The 22,691-nt window shown below is 49.6% G+C and overlaps 1 protein-coding gene across 1 annotated transcript in view; it reads right to left on the reverse strand.

The window, feature by feature from the left end:
• Positions 1–22,691, reverse strand: part of RNF125 (ring finger protein 125) — a 55,023-nt gene that overhangs the window by 8,260 nt on the left and 24,072 nt on the right. The window contains exons 2-4 of the mRNA XM_075316367.1: positions 21,843–21,996; positions 20,931–21,025; positions 19,343–19,442 (exon numbers count right to left, since the gene is read on the reverse strand). Of these exons, the coding sequence (XP_075172482.1) occupies positions 19,343–19,442; positions 20,931–21,025; positions 21,843–21,996 (349 nt within the window). The remainder of the gene's footprint in view (positions 1–19,342; positions 19,443–20,930; positions 21,026–21,842; positions 21,997–22,691) is intronic.

A 22,691-nucleotide genomic window follows, 5' to 3' on the forward strand; every position in this document is an offset into this window, starting at 1 on the left:
CAAATAATCCGAACACTAATAACTACTATTCACCCATCACTAGTTACAAAGTCTCAGGTGTGAATGGGGACCAGGTGTGTTACATTTGGTGTTATCGCTCACACACTCGTGTATTGGTCACTGGCACCTAATGGCAAAGAATCCTCAGAAGATCTGGAAAGAAAAAAAAAAAAAAATTGTTGGTCTACATAAAGATGTCCTAGGCCAGGGGTCCCCAACTCCAGTCCTCAAGGGCCACAAACAGTGCATGTTTTCAGGGTTTCTTTAGTATTGCACAGGTGATAATTTAATCACCTGTACAGGTGATCATTCCAACACCCATGCAATGCTAAGAAAATCCTAAAAACATGCACTGTTGGTGGCCCTTGAGGACTGGAGTTGGGGGAACTCTGTCCTAGGCTATAAGAAGATTGCCACCACCCTGAGATTGAGCTGCAGCATGGTGGCCAAGACTATACAGCGGTTTAACAAGAAACGTTCCACTCAGAACAGGCCTCGCCACGGCTGATGAAACAAGTTGACTGCACATGCTCAGTGTCATATCCAGAGGTTGTCTTTTCAAAATAGATGCAACATGGGCTGTGGCACTTTTGTGCAGGTGGTGCTCAAGTCAGATCCTATCCCGTAGTAAACTAAATCGATAATTGGCACTCAGAGACTCCGTGAAACCGAAAATGTTTACTAAAGAGCTTGCAATAAAAAAAAATAATTAAAAAAAAAAAATAATATAGAAGTTTTGGTCCGCCACAGACCTTCATCAGTACTGAAATATATTATAAATATACACAAATCAAACATATTGCCCATACTGTGAAAAAAAATCAAGTCTTTTCAAAATAGATGTATGAATGCTGCCAGTATTTCTGCAGAGATTAAAAGGGGTGTCTTGCCTGCAGAGGGACAAGTGTTTCTTGCCTACAGTCAAGTGTGGTGGTGGAAGTGTCATGGTTTGGGGCTACATGAGTGCGGCTGACAGCTATAGATCATTGAGGGAACCATGAATAGCATCTTGTACTGGGAAATACTGAAGCAGAGCATGATCCCCTCCCTTTGGAAACTAGGCCGCAGGACTGTTCCAACATGATAAGAACCCCCAAAACACCTCAAAGACGACCACTGCCTTGCTAAAGAAACTTAGTGTAAACGTGCTAGACTGGCCAAGCATGTCTCCAGACCTAAACCTTATTGAGCATCTGTGGGGCATCCTCAAATGGAAGGTGGAGGACAACAAGGTCTCTAACACCCACCAGCTTCGCTATGCCATCATGTAGGATGGAAGAGGATTAAGCCTTGTTCACACACTGCGTTTTTACCCCCGATTTTTCAGCAGAAATTTGAGAAAGTGGTTGTAACCTCTCTGCACAGACATTCCCCAGCAAAACCTATATTATATCTATATATTATATCTATATATTATATCTATATATTATATAATACACACACACACACACACATACATACATACATAGCGTTTTTTTTCTCAAGAACATTCTTTCCTCAGAATTTTTTGATAAAAAGAATATGCACGGCACTTCTTCTGTTCAGTTACCTGCGTTTGTTGCCATAGATAATGGCAAAAAAAACACAGGGACCAACCTGCGGAAAAAACGCATCAAAAACGCACGCGGTTTTCGGTGCGTTATTGGTGCGTTTTTTGACGGCAAGTGCGCTAATCTTTCAGACTCAAGAAATTTCTTGAGAAAAATCATTTTTCTAGTGTGAACAGAGCCTTGCAGTGGCTCCTGTGAAGCTCTATTGAACTCCAAAGTTAAGTCAGTACTTGAAAATAATGGTAGTCACACAAAATATTGATACTTTGGGCACAATTTTGGCTATTGACACTTAGGAGTGTACTCACTTGTTGCCAGTGGTTTAGACATTAATGGCTGAGTGTTGAGTTATTTAGAAAGCACCAAATTTACACCTTTATACAAGCTGTACACTGACTACTTAACCCCTTAAGGACGAAGCCAGTTTTGTCCTTAATGCCCAGGCCATTTTTTGCAATTCTGACCAGTGTCCCTTTATGAGGTTATAACTCTGGAACGCTTCAACGGATCCCAATGATTTTGACATTGTTTTTTTCGTGACATATTGTACTTAATGATAGTTATAAATTTAGAACGATATTTTTTGCTTTTATTTGTGAAAAAAAAAATCGAAAATTTGATGAAGATTTTGAAAATTTTGCAATTTTCAAACTTTTAATTTTTATGCCCTTAACCCAGAGAGTTATGTCACACAAAACAGTTAATAAATAACATTTCCCACATGTCTACTTTACATTAGCGCAATTTCTGAAACAAAATGTTTTGGGGTTAGGAAGTTAGAAGGGGTTAAAGTTCATCTGCAATTTCCCATTTTTTCAACAAAATTCACAAAACCATTTTTTTTTAGGGACCACATCACATTTGAAGTGACTTTGAGAGGCCTAAGTGACAGAAAATACCTAAAAGTGACACCATTCTCAAAACAGCACCCCTCAAAGTACTCAAAACCACATCCAAGAAGTTTATTAACCCTTCAGGTGCTTCACAGGAACTAAAGCAAAGTGGAATGAAAAAAAGCAAAAAATAAAATTTTACCTAAAATGTTGCTCTACCCCAAATTTATTCACTTTTAGAAGAAATAACACAACAAAATGAACCCCAAAACTTCTTACCCACTTTCTTATGAACGCACCAATACCCCACATGTGGTCAGAAACCTTTGTTTGGACAAATGGGAGGGCTCGGAACAGAAGGAGCAATATTTGAATTTTGGAAAGCAAATTTGGCTGAAATAGATTGCGGGCACCATGTTGCATTTACATGTCCGCTAAGGTACCTAAACAGCAGAAACCCCTCACAAGTGACACCATTTTGGAAACTAGACCCCTTAAGGCATCTATCTAGGGGTATAGTGAGCATTTTGGATCCACAGGTACTTCACAGATTTTGATAACGTTACGTTGTCACATTGAAAATTTTCATTTTTTTCTCAAAAATGTTGCTTTAGCATCAATTTTTTCACTTTTTCAAGAGGTAATTCCAAAAATTTGACCCCAATGTTTGTTACCCACTTTTTTATGAGCGCGGTGATACCTCACTTGTGGTCTGAAACCTTTGTTTGGAGAAATGGGAGGGCTTGGAACGGAAGGAGCAATATTTGAATTTTGGAAAGGAAATTTGGCTGAAAAAGATTGCGGGCACCATGTCGCATTTGGAGGACCCCTAAGGTACGTAAACAGCAAAAAAACACCACAAGTGACCCCATATTGGAAACTAGGCCTCTCAAGGAATTTATCTAGATGTTTGGTGAGTACCCTGAACCTCCAGGTGCTTTACAGAAGTTTATAATGTTGAGCCATGAAAATAAAAAAATAAAATTTTACCACAAAAAAAGAGAATTTTGTTTACTTACCGTAAATTCTTTTTCTTATAGTTCCGACATGGGAGACCCAAACCATGGGTGTATAGCTTCTGCCTCCGGAGGACACACAAAGTGCTACACTCAAACGTGTAGCTCCTCCCTCCGGGCTATATACACCCCCTGGATGACAATCTAACCAGTTCAGTGCAAAAGCTGAAGGAGGACATCCACCCATAAGTAGAGATAGAGTAAAACTCGGAAAGACCGGAACTCTGTCTACTAACAACAGCCGGTGAAACACACGGAACAAAAAACTGCCAACAGGCAACAGGGAGGGTGCTGGGTCTCCCATGTCGGAACTATAAGAAAAAGAATTTACGGTAAGTAAACAAAATTCTCTTTTTCTTCATCGTTCCTTATGGGAGACCCAAACCATGGGACGTTCCAAAGCAGTCCATGGGTGGGAAATAAACCAAACTGAGAAGTAGGCAAAACCTAACTTCACAAATGGGCGACAGCCGCCTGAAGAACGCATCTGCCCAAGCTCGCATCTGCCGAAGCATGAGCATGCACTTGGTAGTGCTTCGGAAAAGTGTGCAGACTGGACCACGTGGCAGCCTGACAAACCTGCTGAGCCGTAGCCTGGTGCCTGAAAGCCCAGGAGGCACCGACAGCTCTGGTTGAGTGCGCCTTAATCCCTGGCGGAGGAGGCACCTGAGAACACTGGTAGGCATCGGTGATAGCCGACCTGATCCAACGAGCTAGGGTCGGTTTAGAAGCAGCGAGACCCTTGCGCTGACCAGTGGTTAGCACAAAAAGTGAGGTGCACCGCCTAAAAACGGCGGTGCGTGACACATAGATTCGGAGCGCCCGCACCAAATCTAAGGAATGCAACGCCTTCTCAAAGCGATGCACAGGGGCCGGACAAAGAGAAGGCAATGAAATGTCCTGGTTAAGGTGGAAAGGAGACACCACCTTAGGGAGAAAGTCCGGAGTCGGCCGAAGAACCACCTTGTCTTGGTGAAACACCAAAAAGGGGGATTCCGAAGAGAGCGCAGCCAAATCAGAAACTCTCCTGAGAGAAGTTATGGCTACTAGAAAAACAACTTTCTGTGAAAGTCTAAACAAAGGAACCTCCCTGAGAGGCTCAAAGGGGGGTTTCTGTAAGGCCGTGAGGACCAGATTAAGGGCCCAGGGATCCAAGGGCCGCCGGTAAGGAGGAATGATGTGAGATGCGCCCTGCATGAAGGTGCGCACCTGAGCCAGTCGGGCGATACGCCGCTGGAACAATACCGACAGAGCCGACACCTGTCCCTTGAGGGAATTGAGGGACAGTCCTAGCTGTAGACCGGACTGTAGAAAAGACAGGATGGTCGGCAAGGAGAACGGCCAAGGGGCATGGCCGGAAGAGCGACACCAGGACAGGAAAATCCTCCAAGTCCTGTGGTAAATCTTGGCCGAGGAAGACTTCCGAGCCTGAGTCATAGTGGAGATGACCTCAGAGGGAATGCCTGAAGCCGTCAGGATCCAGGACTCAAGAGCCACGCCGTCAATCTGAGAGCCGCAGAATTCTGGCGGAAGAACGGACCTTGAGAGAGAAGGTCTGGGCGGTCCGGGAGGTGCCACGGCACCCCTACGGACAGACGGAGCAGGTCTGGGTACCAAGCTCGCCTGGGCCAGTCTGGAGCAATGATTATGACTCGACGGCCCTCCATTCCGATCTTGCGCAGAACCCTGGGCAAGAGAGCTAGAGGGGGAAACACATAGGCCAGACGGAACTGAGACCAATCTTGAACCAGTGCGTCCGCTGCGAAGGCCTGAGGATCGTGGGAGCGAGCCATGTAAACCGGAACCTTGTTGTTGTGCCGGGATGCCATTAGATCCACTTCCGGAGTGCCCCACTTGCGGCAGATTGATCTGAACACTGACGGATGCAGGGCCCACTCGCCGCTGTCCACGGTTTGACGGCTGAGATAATCGGCCTCCCAGTTTTCCACGCCTGGGATGTGGACTGCAGATATGGTGGACTTGGAGTCCTCCGTCCACTGGAGGATTCGTTGAACCTCCAACATCGCCAGACGGCTGTGAGTCCCGCCCTGGTGATTGATGTAGGCAACCGCTGTCGCGTTGTCCGACTGGACTCGAATGTGCTTGCCCGCCAACAGGTGGTGAAAGGCTAGGAGAGCTAGAAACACAGCTCTGATCTCCAGCACATTGATCGAGAGGGCTGATTCTGACGGAGTCCAAGTGCCCTGTGCTCGGTGATGGAGAAATACTGCTCCCCAACCGGAGAGGCTGGCATCCGTGGTGAGGATCACCCAGGACGGAGTCAGGAAGGAGCGTCCCTGAGACAGAGAGAGGGGCCGAAGCCACCACTGAAGGGAGCTCCTGGTCTGTGACGACAGAACCACTATCCTGTGCAAGGAAGAGATTTGCTTGTCCCAACAGCGGAGAATGTCCAGCTGCAGGGGACGCAGATGGAACTGGGCAAAGGGAACCGCTTCCATTGAAGCCACCATCTGACCTAGCACCTGCATGAGGTGTCTGATGGAATGACGGCGGTGCCTCAGCAGAGAGCGCACCGCCAGACGAAGGGACTGCTGTTTGACTAAGGGCAACTTGACAAGTGCCGGCAGAGTCTCGAATTGCATCCCTAGGTAAAGAAGCACCTGGGTCGGGGTCAGAGTGGACTTGGGCAGGTTGACAAGCCACCCGAACTGAACGAGCGTGGCGAGCATGAGTGAGACACTCCGCTGGCAGTCTGTACTGGATGAGGCCTTGACTAGAAGGTCGTCCAGGTAAGGAATCACTGCCAACCCCTGGAGGTGCAGAACCGCAACCACTGCTGCCATGACCTTGGTGAATACTCGAGGGGCCGTGGCTAAGCCGAAGGGGAGAGCCACGAATTGGAAATGTTCCTCTCCGATTGCAAAGCGTAGCCAACGCTGGTGTGAAACCGCAATAGGCACATGCAGATAGGCATCTCTGATGTCGATGGATGCCAGAAAATCTCCTTGGGTCATTGAGGCAATGACCGATCTCAGAGATTCCATGCGAAAGTGCCGCACCTGAACATGCTTGTTGAGAAGCTTGAGATCCAGGATGGGCCGGAAGGAACCGTCCTTCTTGGGAACTAGAAAGAGGTTTGAGTAGAAACCGCTGAACCGTTCCCGGGCAGGAACCGGAACAATTACACCGTTGGCCTGCAGGGATGCCACGGCCTGAGAGTAGGCGGCGGCTTTGGAGCAGGGGGGGGTGGACAGAAAAAATCTGTTTGGCGGGCTGGAAGAAAATTCTATCCTGTAGCCGTGGGAGATGATATCTCGCACCCACTGATCGGAGACGTGTTGAAACCACACGTCGCCAAAGTGGGAGAGCCTGCCACCGACCAAGGACGTTGCTGGCGCAGCCAGATAGTCAAGAGGAGGCTGCCTTAGTGGCAGCGGCTCCTCCGGTCTTTTGAGGACGCGGCTTCGCGCGCCAGTTGGGTTTACGATCCTTGGCTGCGGTAGTGGACGAGGTCGAGGGCTTAGAGGATGACCAGTTAGAGGAACGAAAGGAACGAAACCTCGATTGGTTCCTACCCTGGACAGGCTTCCTGGCTTTAGTTTGTGGCAAGGAACTACTCTTCCCGCCAGTAGCTTCCTTAATTATTTCATCCAGTTGTTCACCAAACAGCCGGGACCCAGAAAAAGGGAGACTCGCAAGGAACTTCTTAGAGGAAGCGTCTGCTTTCCACTCTCGAAGCCACAAGATCCTGCGGATCGCGAGGGAGTTAGCGGAGGCCACCGCCGTGCGGTGAGAAGCCTCTAGGATGGCAGACATGGCGTAGGATGAAAAAGCCGAAGCTTGAGAAGTTAAGGCATCCATCTCAGGCATAGAGTCCCTGGTGAGGGAGTGTATCTCTGCCAGAGAGGCAGAGACTGCCTTAAGAGCCCACACTGCCGCAAAAGACGGGGAGAACGAGGCTCCTGCCGCCTCATATACAGACTTGGCCAGAAGGTCAACCTGGCGGTCAGTGGGATCCTTAAGAGAAGTGCCATCAGCCACAGCTACGACTGTGCGGGCTGAGATTCTGGACACTGGAGGGTCTACCTTTGGAGACTGGGCCCATTCCTTAACCACCTCTGGTGGAAAAGGAAAACGGTCATCAGAACTACGCTTCGGAAAACGTTTGTCAGGACAGGCCCTGGGCTTGTTAACAGTGGTCCGAAAACTGGAGTGGTTAAAAAACATACTCTTAGCTCTCTTAGGTGAGGTAAACTGGTGTATCTCTACCAGAGAGGCTTGTTCCTCTGACTCTGGTGGATTGAGGTTCAGTACGGAGTTAATGGATGCAATCAAGTCACTAACATCCGCATCACCCTCAGACACGTCAATGGGGTACATAGAGGTAGCGTCTGAGCCCACAGTAAACGAATCCTCCTCGCCCTGCACCTCGGCTCGTGAATCAGAGCCGTGGGACGAGGAAGGAGAAGGGTCCCTGCGTCTCCGTTTAGGGGGACGGGGTCCTAGGACATGCTCTGAGAGCTCTGCAGAACTAGGAGCAGCAGAGGCACCCTGAGAAGGGGGCTGATGCATGGTCAGCAGTGTCCGGGACAGCTGCCCCATGGAGTCGGCAAAAGACTGGGAAATAGCTTGGGAAAAGGATGCTACCCAAGCCGGGGGTTCAGCCACCGGGGCCGGAGCAGCCGGAGGGACCCCTGAGGAGGCTCCAGGCTGAGACACAACCATGTTAGCACAGGCATCACAATGTGGGTATGTGCTTGGCTCTGGCAGAATGCGCTTACATGCAGTGCATATAGCGTACATGTTTGCAGCCTTGCTCCGGGTGACAGACATGCTGCTGAGGTGGAAGCTCTGCAGCAAGAATACACTCGTATAGAATGTCCTGAGAGTGTATAATAAAGCCCACAACCAGAGGTTGTGGCTTACCAGCCCGCTCTCTGTGTGCCCTCCGGATTCCACAGCTCGGACCCCCAGTACAGCGTCAGCCTTCCAGGAAAGCAACAGATTCAGCAGCCAGCGCCGATCAGTGTGATAAACGCTGAGAAAATGGCGCTGGGAGGAGGAGGGGGGGCGGAGATTAGCCCAAGAGCGGGAAACCGGAGGGCTAAGGAGAGATGCAGGGGAGGGAAACATCTCCTCAGAGAGGAGTGTCCTCCCCTTTGCTGGATGGCCGGTGGGCGGCGCCAGTCTATTCCCCTGCATGAATGATATGCAGAGGAAGATGAAACCGAAACTAGGCCCAAACAGAAGCCGGGGCCTAGATTTTAACATGCGGCCGACGAGCAGGCACCGTCGGCGCGGTTCTCAGGGGAAACCCCCAGAACCGGCCGGAATTTACAGTAAACATAAAAAACATACTTTCCCCCTAATAAAAGTACCCGGGACCCCTGAAAAACGTCTCAATACTTAGCTTTTGAGACGCAGGGCCAGTCCCTGAGGGGGGTTAAACGCTCCTTCCAGCAGGAACCAGACAGGGCTGCGGATGGAGACCGGTCTTCTGCAAGCAGAGAGGACCGTGACGGCTCCCACTTCAACCCAGAGCCTCTCAGAGGATGTGAAGGAGCGCGGCATGTGAAGGCTCCAGCCTTGTAAAGTCAACCTTAACAGCACCGCCGACACAGTGGGGTGAGAAGGGACATGCCGGGAGTCCAGACTGGACCCGCTTTTCTTCCAAATCTTTAAAATCAAAAAATGAAAAAAAAAATTAAAAAAAAAAATCAGAAAATGCATGTGTGTGTGTGACCTCCTGAAACACAAAGCATTGAACTGGTTAGATTGTCATCCAGGGGGTGTATATAGCCCGGAGGGAGGAGCTACACGTTTGAGTGTAGTACTTTGTGTGTCCTCCGGAGGCAGAAGCTATACACCCATGGTTTGGGTCTCCCATAAGGAACGATGAAGAAATTGTTACTTCAACCAGGTAGCTTTTTTTTTTCACAAGGGTAACAGGAAAAAAATCACCATGAAATTTATTGCGCAATTTCTCCTGAGTTTGTTGATATCTTGTACGTGGTGGAAATCAACTGTTTGAGCACACTGCAGGGCTCGGAAGAGAAGGAGTGCAATTTGACTGCAAAATTGGCTGGAATCAATAGCGGACGCCATGTTGCATTAGGAGAGCCCCTGAGGTGCCTAAGCAGTGGAGGTCCCCCACAAGTGACCCCATTCTGGAAAATAGACCCCACAAGGAATTTATATAGATGTTTGGCGAGTACCCTGAATCCCCAGGTGCTTCACAGAAGTTTATAATGTTGAGCTGTGAAAATAAAAAAGAAGGGAATTTTGTTTACTTACCGTAAATTCCTTTTCTTCTAGCTCCAATTGGGAGACCCAGACAATTGGGTGTATAGCTACTGCCTCCGGAGGCCACACAAAGTATTACACTTAAAAGTGTAAGGCCCCTCCCCTTCTGGCTATACACCCTCCCGTGGGATCATGGGCTCCTCAGTTTTAGTGCAAAAGCAAGAAGGAGGAAAGCCAATAACAGGTTTAAAGACAAATTCAATCCGAAGAAACATCGGAGAACTGAAACCATTCAACATGAACAACATGTGTACTCGAAAAAAACAAAAATCCCTAAGAAAACAGGGCGGGTGCTGGGTCTCCCAATTGGAGCTAGAAGAAAAGGAATTTACGGTAAGTAAACAAAATTCCCTTCTTCTTTGTCGCTCCTAATTGGGAGACCCAGACAATTGGGACGTCCAAAAGCAGTCCCTGGGTGGGTAAAAGAATACCTCGTGATAGGGCCGTCAAACAGCCCTGTCCTACAGGTGGGCAACCGCCGCCTGAAGGACTTGTCTACCTAGGCTGGCGTCCGCCGAAGCGTAGGTATGCACCTGATAATGCTTGGTAAAGGTGTGCAGACTCGACCAGGTAGCCGCCTGGCACACCTGCTGAGCCGTAGCCTGGTGCCGTAATGCCCAGGACGCACCCACGGCTCTGGTAGAATGGGCCTTCAGCCCTGAAGGAACCGGAAGCCCCGCAGAACGGTAGGTTTCAAGAATTGGTTCCTTGATCCACCAAGCCAGGGTGGATTTGGAAGCTTGCGACCCTTTACGCTGACCAGCGACAAGGACAAAGAGTGCATCCGAGCGGCGTAAGGGCGCCGTGCGGGAAATGTAGATCCTGAGTGCTCTGACCAGATCCAACAAATGCAAACCCTTCTCAAATTGATGAACTGGATGAGGACACAAGGAAGGTAATGTGACATCCTGATTGAGATGAAAGGGGGATACCACCTTAGGGAGAAACTCAGGAACCGGACGTAGAACCACCTTGTCCTGGTGAAACACCAGGAAGGGAGATTTGCATGAGAGCGCCGCTAGCTCGGACACTCTCCGAAGAGACGTGACCGCTACTAGAAAAGCCACTTTCTGTGAAAGACGAGAAAGGGAAACATCCTTCATAGGCTCGAAAGGCGGCTTCTGGAGGGCAATTAGAACCTTGTTCAGATCCCAGGGCTCTAACGGCCGCTTGTAAGGAGGGACGATATGACACACTCCTTGCAGGAACGTGCGTACCTGAGTAAGTCGTGCTAGGCGTTTCTGAAAAAATACAGATAGCGCTGAGACTTGTCCTTTAAGGGAACTGAGCGACAAACCTTTTTCCAACCCGGATTGCAGGAAGGAAAGAAAAGTAGGCAATGCAAAAGGCCAGGGAGAAACTCCCTGAGCTGCGCACCAAGATAAGAATATCTTCCATGTCCTGTGGTAGATCTTGGCGGAGGATGGTTTTCTAGCCTGTCTCATGGTGGAAATAACCTTTCGAGATAATCCTGAAGACGCCAGGATCCAGGACTCAATGGCCACACAGTCAGGTTCAGGGCCGCAGAATTCAGGTGGAAAAACGGCCCTTGAGATAGCAAGTCTGGTCGTTCTGGTAGTGCCCATGGTTGGCCTACCGTGAGGTGCCACAGATCTGGGTACCACGATCTCCTCGGCCAGTCTGGAGCGACGAGGATGGCGCGACGGCAGTCGGCCCTGATCTTGCGCAGCACTCTGGGTAACAATGCCAGAGGTGGGAACACATAAGGTAGCCGGAATTGCGACCAATCTTGAACTAAGGCGTCTGCCGCCAGAGCTCGGTGATCGTGAGACCGTGCCATGAAAGCCGGGACCTTGTTGTTGTGCCGTGACGCCATCAGGTCGACGTCCGGCATCCCCCAGCGGCGACAGATCTCCTGAAACACGTCCGGGTGAAGGGACCATTCCCCTGCGTCCATACCCTGGCGACTGAGGAAGTCTGCTTCCCAGTTTTCCACGCCTGGGATGTGAACTGCGGAAATGGTGGAAGCCGTGTCTTCCACCCACGTCAGAATCCGTCGGACTTCCTGGAAGGCTTGCCGACTGCGTGTTCCACCTTGGTGGTTGATGTACGCTACCGCTGTAGAGTTGTCCGACTGAATTCGGATCTGCTTGCCTTCCAGCCACTGCTGGAAGGCTTGTAGGGCAAGATACACTGCTCTGATTTCTAGAACATTGATCTGAAGGGTGGACTCTTCCTGAGTCCACGTCCCTTGAGCCCTGTGATGGAGAAACACTGCTCCCCACCCTGATAGACTCGCGTCTGTCGTGACTACCTCCCAGGATGGGGGTAGAAAGGACTTTCCTTTCGACAAAACGGTGGGAAGAAGCCACCACCGAAGAGATTCCTTGGCCGCCTGAGAAAGGGAGACGTCTCTGTCGAGGGATGTCGACTTCCCGTCCCATTGGCGGAGAATGTCCCATTGTAGTGGACGGAGATGAAACTGCGCAAAAGGGACTGCGTCCATTGCTGCTACCATCTTCCCTAGGAAGTGCATGAGGCGTCTCAAGGGGTGAGACTGGCCTTGAAGGAGAGATTGCACCCCTGTCTGTAGTGAACGCTGTTTGTCCAGCGGAAGCTTCACTATCGCTGAGAGAGTATGAAACTCCATGCCAAGGTATGTTAGCGATTGGGTCGGAGTCAGATTTGACTTTGAAAAGTTGATGATCCACCCGAAACTCTGGAGGGTCTCCAGCGCAACGTTCAGGCTGTGTTGGCACGCCTCTTGAGAGGGTGCCTTGACCAGTAGATCGTCCAAATACGGGATCACAGAGTGACCTTGAGAGTGCAGGACTGCTACTACTGCTGCCATGACTTTGGTGAAGACACGTGGAGCTGTCGCCAGCCCGAAAGGCAGAGCTACGAACTGAAGGTGTTCGTCTCCTAGAACAAAGCGTAGAAAACGCTGGTGCTCTGGAGCAATCGGCACGTGGAGATAAGCATCCCTGATGTCTATAGATGCTAGGAAATCTCCTTGAGACATTGAGGCGATGACGGAGCGAAGGGATTCCATCCGGAACCGCCTGGTTTTTACGTGCTTGTTGAGCAGTTTTAGATCCAGAACGGGACGGAATGACCCGTCCTTTTTTGGCACCACAAACAAATTGGAGTAAAAACCGTGACCTTGTTCCTGAAGAGGAACGGGGGTCACCACTCCTTCCGCTTTTATAGAGTGGACACCGCTAGCCGCAGAGCCTCGGCTCGGTCGGGAGGTGGAGAAGTTCTGAAAAAGTGAGTTGGAGGACGAGAGCTGAACTCTATCCTGTACCCGTGAGACAGAATGTCTCTCACCCAACGGTCTGTGACCTGTGGCAGCCAAATGTCGCCAAAGCGGGAGAGCCTGCCACCGACCGAGGATGCAGAGAGAGGGGGCCGAAAGTCATGAGGAAGCCGCCTTGGTAGCGGGTCTTCCGGCTGTCTTTTTTGGGCGTGACTGAGTACGCCAAGAATCTGAGCTCCTCTGATCCTTTTGAGTCCTCTTGGACGAGGAGAATTGGGACCTGCCTGAGCCTCGAAAGGACCGAAACCCCGACTGTCCTCTCCTCTGTTGGGGTTTATTTTGTCTGGGTTGAGGTAAAGATGAATCTTTACCCTTGGAGTGTTTAATGATTTCATCTAAGCGCTCCCCAAACAGACGGTCACGAGAAAATGGCAAACTGGTTAAACACTTTTTGGAAGCAGAATCTGCCTTCCATTCTCTTAACCACAAGGCTCTGCGTAAAACGACGGAGTTGGCGGATGCCACTGCCGTACGGCTCGTAGAGTCTAGGACAGCATTAATCGCGTAAGACGCAAAAGCAGACATTTGAGAGGTTAAGGGTGCCACCTGCGGAGCAGATGTACGTGTGACCGTGTCAATCTGTGCAAGACCAGCTGAAATAGCTTGGAGTGCCCATACGGCTGCGAATGCTGGAGCAAACGACGCGCCGATAGCTTCATAGATGGATTTCAACCAGAGCTCCATCTGCCTGTCAGTGGCATCTTTAAGTGCCGCCCCATCTTCCACTGCAACTAAGGATCTAGCTGCAAGCCTGGAGATCGGAGGATCCACCTTGGGACACTGGGTCCAGCCCTTAACCACGTCCGGGGGAAAAGGATAACGTGTGTCCTTGAGCCGCTTGGAAAAACGCTTATCCGGATAAGCGTGATGTTTCTGGATTGCGTCTCTAAAGTCAGAGTGGTCCAGAAATACACTTAATTTACGCTTGGGATACCTGAAATGGAATTTCTCCTGCTGTGAAGCTGTCTCCTCTATCTGAGGAGCAGGGGGAGAAATGTCCAACATTTTATTGATGGACGCTATAAGATCATTCACTATGGCGTCACCATCTGGTGTATCCAAATTGAGAGCGGTCTCAGGATCAGAATCCTGATCAGCTCTGTCCGCCTCATCATACAGAGAGTCCTGCTGGGACCCTGACCAGTGTGATGAAGTCGAAGGCCGCTCATAGCGAGCTCGCTTCGGCTGTCTGGGACTGGCGTCCGTGTCAGAGTCATCACCCTGGGATGCCAGAGACACCCCCGGATCCCGGAGCTGTTCCAACTGAGGGGGACCAGGGAGCAATGAGTTAACAGTGTCCATGGCCTGAGGTACTGGTCTAGACTGCAATGTTTCAAGAATCTTAGTCATAGTCGCAGACAATCTATCAGCAAAGACTGCAAACTCTGTCCCTGTCACCTGGACAGTATTCACAGGAGGTTCTGCCTGGGTCACCTCCAGCAGAGGCCCCGGCCGAGCAAGTGCCACAGGGGCCGAGCACTGCACACAGTGGGGGTCAGTGGAACCTGCCGGTAAAACAGCCCCACAAGCGGTACAAGCAGCATAGAAAGCCTGTGCCTTGGCACTTTTGCTTTTTGCGGTCGACATGCTGATGTGTCCTCTGAGTAATCTAGGAGGGTATATAGCAGAGAATCTCCAGCGACCATACAGTGCAATGTAAAGCTGCAAGCAAAAAATACAGTATACACTTCGGCACCAGTGGGGGTCAGCCCTTGAGGGCAGCTTACCGCCCGCTGAAAAGCGGGTGTGTGGGCACCAGAATCCCTTGTCTGGGTCTCCCAGTCTCCTCTCTCCAGCTCAGACTGCACGCAGGAATGGCTGCCGGCGTCCTGTGAAGAGGGGCGGACCGTGGGCGTCCTCAGAAAAAGTGCGGGAAACTGGTGTCCCACTGTGCCCAGTGTGAGGGCTGGAGTATGCAAAGCAGACTCCAGCCCTCTGTGCTGACATTCTGCACAGCGTCCCGCCCTTCCCCTGACTGGCAGGCCTGGGGGCGGGAACGAAACGAAACTAGGCCGCAAAAGCCGGGGACTCGAGTAATAAGCGCGGCCGTGATATATGCACGGCCAGCGCGGAAGTCCCCGGCGCACCACAAGTCCCAGCCGCGCCGCTGCGAAAATGACAGCGGCGGCCGCGCGGCAGTTTCAAATACATGTCCCTTCTCAGCCAAGCTGTAGATAGGACTGGCACCAGCGCGCAGCGCTTTTGTCCCCGGCGCACTAACACACCCAGCAACGCTGCGGTGTGCGCGCGATATGTGCGGGGACACAGAGTACCTTGACGTCGCAGGGCCTGTCCCTGACGATACTCAGCTCCATTCCAGCAGGCTTTCCAGGGCTGTGGATGGAGCACGGTCTCAGTGCCTGGAGACCGGTAAAATCCCACTTCACCCAGAGCCCTAATGGGGATGGGGAAGGATGCAGCATGTGGGCTCCAGCCTCCGTACCCGCAATGGGTACCTCAACCTTGACAAGCACCGCCGACAAAGAGTGGGGTGAGAAGGGAGCATGCTGGGGGCCCTAGTATGGGCCCTCTTTTCTTCCATCCGACATAGTCAGCAGCTGCTGCTGACTAAACAGTGGAGCTATGCGTGTATGTGTGCCTCCTTCGCACAAAGCATGAAAACTGAGGAGCCCGTGATCCCACGGGAGGGTGTATAGCCAGAAGGGGAGGGGCCTTACACTTTTAAGTGTAATACTTTGTGTGGCCTCCGGAGGCAGTAGCTATACACCCAATTGTCTGGGTCTCCCAATTAGGAGCGACAAAGAAAATATAATTTTACCACAAAATTGTTACTTCAACCAGATAGCTTTTTTTTTTTTTTAACAAGAGTACACGGAAAAATATCAGCATAAAATTTATTGTGCAATTTCTCCCGAGTATGCTGATACCTTATGTGTGGTCGAAATCAACTGTTAGGGTGCACAGCAGGGCTCGGAAGGGAAAAAGTGCCATTTGACTGCACAATTGGCTGGAATAATTAGCGAACGCTATGTCGCATTTGGAAAGCCCCTAAGGTACCTAAACAGTGGAGGTCCCCCACAAGTGACCCCATTCTGGAAATAAGACCCCTCAAGGCTTTTATCTAGGTGTATATTGAGCATTTTGAATCCACGAATACTTCACAGAATTTGATAAGCTTAGGTTGCCATATTGAAATTTTCATTTTTTTCACAAAAATGTTGATTTAGCGACACATTTTTGACTTTTTCAAGAGGCAACAACAAAACGTGTACCCCACAGGTTGTTATCTAATTTCTTGTGAGCGCAGGGATACCCCACATGTGGCCAAAAACCTTTGTTTGGATAAATGGGAGGGCTTGGAATGGAAGTAGCACCATTTGAATTTTGGAAAAGTTGAAGTAAATTGCGCGCACCATGTCACATTAGCAGGGCCCCTTGGGTACCTATACATCAGAAACCCCCCACAAGTGACCTCATTTTGGAAACTGGACCCCTCAAGGATTTTATTCAGGAGTATAGTAAGCATTTTGAATCCACAGGTACTTCACAAAAATGTTGCTGTAGCAACAAATTTCTCACTGTTAAGGGGGCTTTACACGCTGCGACATCGCTAATGTGGAGTCGTTGGAGTCACGGAATTGGTGACGCACATCCGGCCGCATTAGCGATGTTGCTGCGTGTGACACCGATGAGCGATTTTGCATCGTTGCAAAATCGCTCATCGGTGACATGGGGGTCCATTCTCGATTATCGTTACTGCAGCAGTAACGATGTAGTTCGTCGCTCCTGCGGCAGCACACATCACTATGTGTGACGCCGCAGGAACGAGGAACCTCTCCTTACCTGCCTCCCGGCCGCTATGAGGAAGGAAGGAGGTGGGCGGGATGTTCCGGCCACTCATTTCCGCCCCTCCGCTTCTATTGGGCGGCCGTTCAGTGACGTCACTGACGCCGCACGGACCGCCCCCTTAGAAAGGAGGCGGTTCGCCGGTCACAGCGACGTCGCCGGGCAGGTAAGTATGTGTGACGCGTCTGCGCGATGTTGTGCGGCACGGGCAGCGATTTGCCCGTGTCGCACAACAGATGGGGGCGGGTACCCACGCTAGCGATATCGGGACCGATATCGCAGCGTGTAAAGTAGCCTTTAGGCTATGTGGCCATGATCCAGCGACACGGCGTCTAGTACCCAGTGTCAGCCTTCCTGCAGAAATGTGAGTGTTGTCCACGGGAGAACGCAGCTGCCCATGCACACGATTTGGGTTCAGGCTGCTGTGGAGCTCTATGCTACCTGCAGAGCACACTCATCTCCGCAGCATAAATTGACATGCTGAGGCTCGGGAAGCTGCGCCACAGGTCGATTTATGCTGCGGAGAAAAGAAACACAGTGGGCACGGGATTTCTAAAAATCCTGCGCCACTGTGCTTCTACTGCACAACGCAGCGTTATGGACGCAGGGAAAACACTCTGCGCCCAAAACGTTGCAAACCCTGATTGTGGGCACATAGCCTAAAATGCTACAATGGATGAATGGATAGATGTCAAACATATATAACGTCCCACCCCCCTGCATATTCTAAGCTGGCGCCCTTTAGTGCCCTTCATGTGACACTAAAGGATGCCTAGCCTTGTATTTAGCCCAAAAAAAAAAAAAAAGAATTAAAATAAATGACGTGGGGTCCCCCCTATTTTTGATAGCCAGCTAGGGTAAAGCAGACAGCTGTAGCCTGCAAACCACAGCTGACAGCTTCATCTTGTCTGGTGATCAATTTGGAGGGCTCCCCAAGCTGTTTTTTATTTTTTTTAATTATTTATAAATAAATAATTAAAAAAAACAAAACAAACGTGGGGTCCCCCCAAATTAGATCACCAGCCAAGGTGAAGCTGACAGCTGGGGTCTGGTATTCTCAGGATGGGAAGAGCCATGGTTATTGGACTCTTCCCAGCCTAAAAATAGCAGGCCGCAGCCGCCCCAGAAGTGGCGCATCCATTAGATGCGCCAATTCTGGCGCTTCGCCGCAGCTCATCCCGCGCCCTGGTGCGTTGGCAAACGGGGTAATAAATGGGGTTGATACCAGGTGTGTTATTTCACCTGGCATCAAGCCCAGCAATTAGTTATGTCACGGCGTCTATCAGATACCAGACATAACTAATTGACAGTAATAAAAAAAAAAAAATTGACAACAAAAAAAAATTTATTTGAAAAAACACTTCCCAAAACATTCCCTGATTGACCAATTTATTGAAAAGAAAAAAAAAAAAAAAATCTGCTGTAATCCATTTGGACGTCCCACGTCGACTCTGGACCTTCTAGAATATGGGGGACACGTTCAGGGAACGTATCCCCCATTTTCTAGTATTGCAGACCCTCCATTTGAGGAGAGTGGGTGCAAAGAATCTGCACCCACCCTCCCTGGGTCACAGCTGCAGTGTGCCGAGCAGCAGCAGCAGCCAGCGTCCTGAACACAGGAAGCTGACAGCACATGTGACCGCACTCACCGGTGTCTGCTGTGAAGGAGGAGGGGGCCGCGGGGGATCAGCGCTCCGACAGGTATGTATGACACCGGGGAACACCGGGGTGGATGGGGGGGGCCCGGCAGGGCCTAGGGAGCAGGTTTCTGTTGCATGTGTTATGGCACATACGACAGAAACCATAAGAAAAGTGTAAATACGGCCGGCGCGCTGCTGTGCTCGCCGGTGCGCGCGGCCATCTTGGATTTTCGGGAGGGGGTTGGGGGTCGGGGGGGGCACTTTGGGGATACCGAGGGGACCGGAGGGAACCGGGAAAAAGATTTATCTCCCTTCTGGCATGTTTGATCATGCCAGATGGGAGATAAATCATTTTTTACTGGCGCGGTCATTTACTATAACTTGATGATCGGTACACGGTGTATACCGGTCATCACGTGACTGGGGACCGGAAAAACCGGCCCGAATCATGATCTCCAGGGTCTCAGCTACCCCCGGTAGCTGAAACCCCGGAGATTTTCTGATGCTGGGGGGCGCTATACACTTATTTCTGCCCGCCGTTTTAAAACGGCAGAAAGGAATAAGTACCCTTTTTTGGTGCCGTTTTAAAACGTAACGCGGTCGTAATGGGGTTAATATTGTATCAAAGGGTCAGATCTTCAGTGTTGTATCATGAAAAGATATAATAAAGTATTTGCGAAAGTGTGAGGGGTGTACTCTCTTTTGTAAAAGTGTGTGTGTGTGTGTGTATACAGCTGTTGAACATTACATATGCATTGGTAATCTATGTCATCGTGCAATAAGTTGTAAAATTGTGGATTCAATAGATTGGATAGATCTCATTGAAAATTAAGAGATACATTTCTCTTGTATGATAATATACACACACGGCACTGTACAACTATGATATAACCCTTTAATTTATTGCAAAAATGGAATATGCAATTTTTTCCTATGTAATAAGATTTCTTACCACCAATCGGCTCTCTGAAGTGTGGTAGATGAAGCAATGCTGCACAAGATTATCTTCATCTAGTGCTACTGGACAGAAAGGACAAACATATGTCTCTTCTCTGAAAAGCAAAAGACCAGCGAGACTTAGGTATTTACACAAAAATAAGAGCAGATATTCACTCCTCCTATCCTTTTGGCTGCACAACGTTGGGGTGCCTGTCTGTTACCTGCTGTCATACACCTAGATCTGAGTTGCAATTGGGCTGTAAGAAAAGCCATCAAATTGCATACAGATTGCATGCATAAGTCACCCATGAGTTATACGGACACTTAGGGGTGCTTCACACACAGCGAGCTCACTGCCGAGATCGCTGCTGAGTCACGCTTTTTGTGACGCAGCAGTGACCTCATTAGCGATCTCGCTGTGTGTGACACTGAGCAGCGATCTGGCCCCTGCTGCGAGATCGCTGCTCGTTACACACAGCCCTGGTTCGTTTTCTTCAAAGCCGCTCTCCTGCTGTGACACACAGATCGCTGTGTGTGACAGCAAGAGAGCGACAAATGAAGCGAGCAGGGAGCAGGAGCCGGCGTCTGACAGCTGAGGTAAGCTGTATCCAAGATAAACATCGGGTAACCAAGGTGGTTACCCGATATTTACCTTAGTTACCAGCCTCTGCAGCTCTCACGCTGCCTGTGCTGCCGGCTCCGGCTCTCTGCACATGTAGCTGCTGTACACATCGGGTTAATTAACCCGATGTGTACAGCAGCTAGGAGAGCAAGGAGCCAGCGCTAAGCAGTGTGCGCGGCTCCCTGCTCTCTGCACATGTAGCTGCATTACACATCGGGTTAATTAACCCGATGTGTACTGTAGCTAGGAGAGCAAGGAGCCAGCGCTCAGTGTGCGCGGCTCCCTGCTCCCTGCTCCCTGCTCACACTGGTAACTAATGTAAACATCGGGTAACCATACCCGATGTTTACCTTAGTTACCAGTCTCCGCAGCTTCCAGACGGCGGCTCCGTGCAAGCGCAGCGTCGCTTGCACGTCACTGCTGGCTGGGGGCTGTTCACTGGTCGCTGGTGAGATCTGCCTGTTTGACAGCTCACCAGCGACCATGTAGCGATGCAGCAGCGATCCTGACCAGGTCAGATCGCTGGTCGGATCGCTGCTGCATCGCTAAGTGTGAAGGTACCCTTATACTCTGGTGGTAACATCATGTGCATACTTTGTACTTCATTTTCTTTTACATGCCCCTATTGTATTTAGGATTCATAACAGTTCTAGATTTGTGAAATGCAGTTCATCTGTTGTCTTCTCCCGTGTTGCTATCCAACTTCAGAGACTGATAAAGGAAAAAAATAGCTCCACATACAAATGCAATGAAAATTATTTACCCCCCAACTTACTGCAAATTATTGAGCCATTAATGGCTGCTCACTATCCTTAAGGCTTTCTTTCAAAGGTGCTATATGGAAACCTATTTTGTGCAAATTTGTTTATATATTTTTCAGGTTCAGAATCTTTTACTTTATAAAGTTACATCTGAAGAGAAATACATGAACGTCATAAAAAAAAAAAATGCACCATGGCGTCGTCAGAATGAAACCCACCTGCAGGTCACCTTGCCTAACTCTTCTAGAGGTCCGTACTTTGAAATATAAGGCTGACACATATTTAAGTGCGCTCTCATTTCACTCAGGCAAATCTGAAGATAAAACACATAATACCAGTAAGAGTTTCATCACGTTGGCAATATGGATTCTGTTTCTACATTTTATTTCAGTTGTCAGCCACACATGAAAAACCAAGATCCACCATGTGCTATATTAGGCCTCTTTCACACGTGCATGCCTCTGGTACGTGTTTGGCAGTTTTCTCACGTAACAGAGACACGTACACACGTAGACCTAGGTATTCCTAATGTTTTGGACACACAAGTATTTTCAAACGGAACGTGTGTCCATTCCGTACTTACGTGTGTTTCTCACGTCGACATGTCAGTTTTTCTCCGGCATCATGGGTGTCACACAGAACGCAAACGTGTCACACGTAATGCAAACGGACCACACGGATGTGTTCCGTGTGACACGCACCGGAGAAGACATGTGTCTGTGAGAAAGAAAGAAAAAAAAAAATACAAAACCAAACCTTTACTCACCTTCTCCAGCCCTCCTGTCTCTGCCGCTGCTGTCACTTGCTGCCGACCGCCGCTCATTATGCTCATTGAATATTCACTTCACTGCGACCGAAAGCAGCAGCAGCGGGGAGTCGCCAAGACCGGAGACCGAAGTTCAGCACCACAGACAGCGACACCAGAGACAGGTGAGTAGAAAGTTCCTGTTCTCCGTGTGTTATCACGGATAATACACGGAGAACACACGTGTGCCATAGACACAGCACACCAAGGGCAAAACGCACCTCTGACACGTCCGTGAAAAACGTGTGTGTGTGTGAAAGAGGACTTACATGTAGTAAGGCTCAGCCCAGTTCTTTCGCTGGTGCACATTTTGCTGCTGCCTTACCTTCTCTTCACATTCCTCACAATTCTGAAATGCAACTTTCATCTTCTTCATGATGTCCACAGCAAGCGTTCCTTCTGAAGATAGGTGGGCTCGGCAATAGGGACACGCATAGGCATTATTCCTCAGACTGGCCTTTATACAGGAGTTACAAAACCTAAAAAGGCACAAGAGGAGACAACAGGAATTATATAAACATTCCACATAATATAATAATTCAGAAAAAAAATGACATAGTAAAGGGGATGTCCACTACTTTTACAATGATGGCCTATCCTTAGAATAGATCATCAATGTCTGATCGGTTGGGGTCAGATAGCTGCCACCCCCGCCCATCACCTTTTCCCGTTGCCGGAAATGCTCAGTTGTGGAGCTGCCTCGTCGTCTGATAGTGGTTGTGGCTGGGTACTGCACATTCGCCTTCTATTGATCTAAATGGGAAGGTGGATGTGCAGAACCCAGCCGCAACTATCAGATGATAGGGCAGCTGAGCACTTCTGGCTGCCTGCTGCTGCTGCCAGCACCGAGATCAGCTGATTGGCGGTGTGAGGCAAATCCCAGGATATGAAGATGAATTATGACTTCCAGTCATAATCGCTCATCACTCCCTAGCAGTGCCCCCTCCCTTCTTGTTCTCAATGTCCAGCATCTGTGAAGGTGTTACACCTCCATGGCCATCTCCTGTGATAGGGAGATGAGATGATGTGGGAACAATGGACACAGGAGGACTCCCTGCCGTGACCCTGTGGTAGGAGCTGCTATCTAATTAGCAAGCTTGGAAGTATCCAGACAGAACGACTCCAGTAAAAAATGGTTCATATCTCGCAAGCCATATTTCCGATAAATATGGCA

The sequence above is a fragment of the Anomaloglossus baeobatrachus genome, chromosome 6 (genome assembly GCF_048569485.1).
Source record: "Anomaloglossus baeobatrachus isolate aAnoBae1 chromosome 6, aAnoBae1.hap1, whole genome shotgun sequence".
Taxonomy (NCBI): Eukaryota; Metazoa; Chordata; class Amphibia; order Anura; family Aromobatidae; genus Anomaloglossus; species Anomaloglossus baeobatrachus.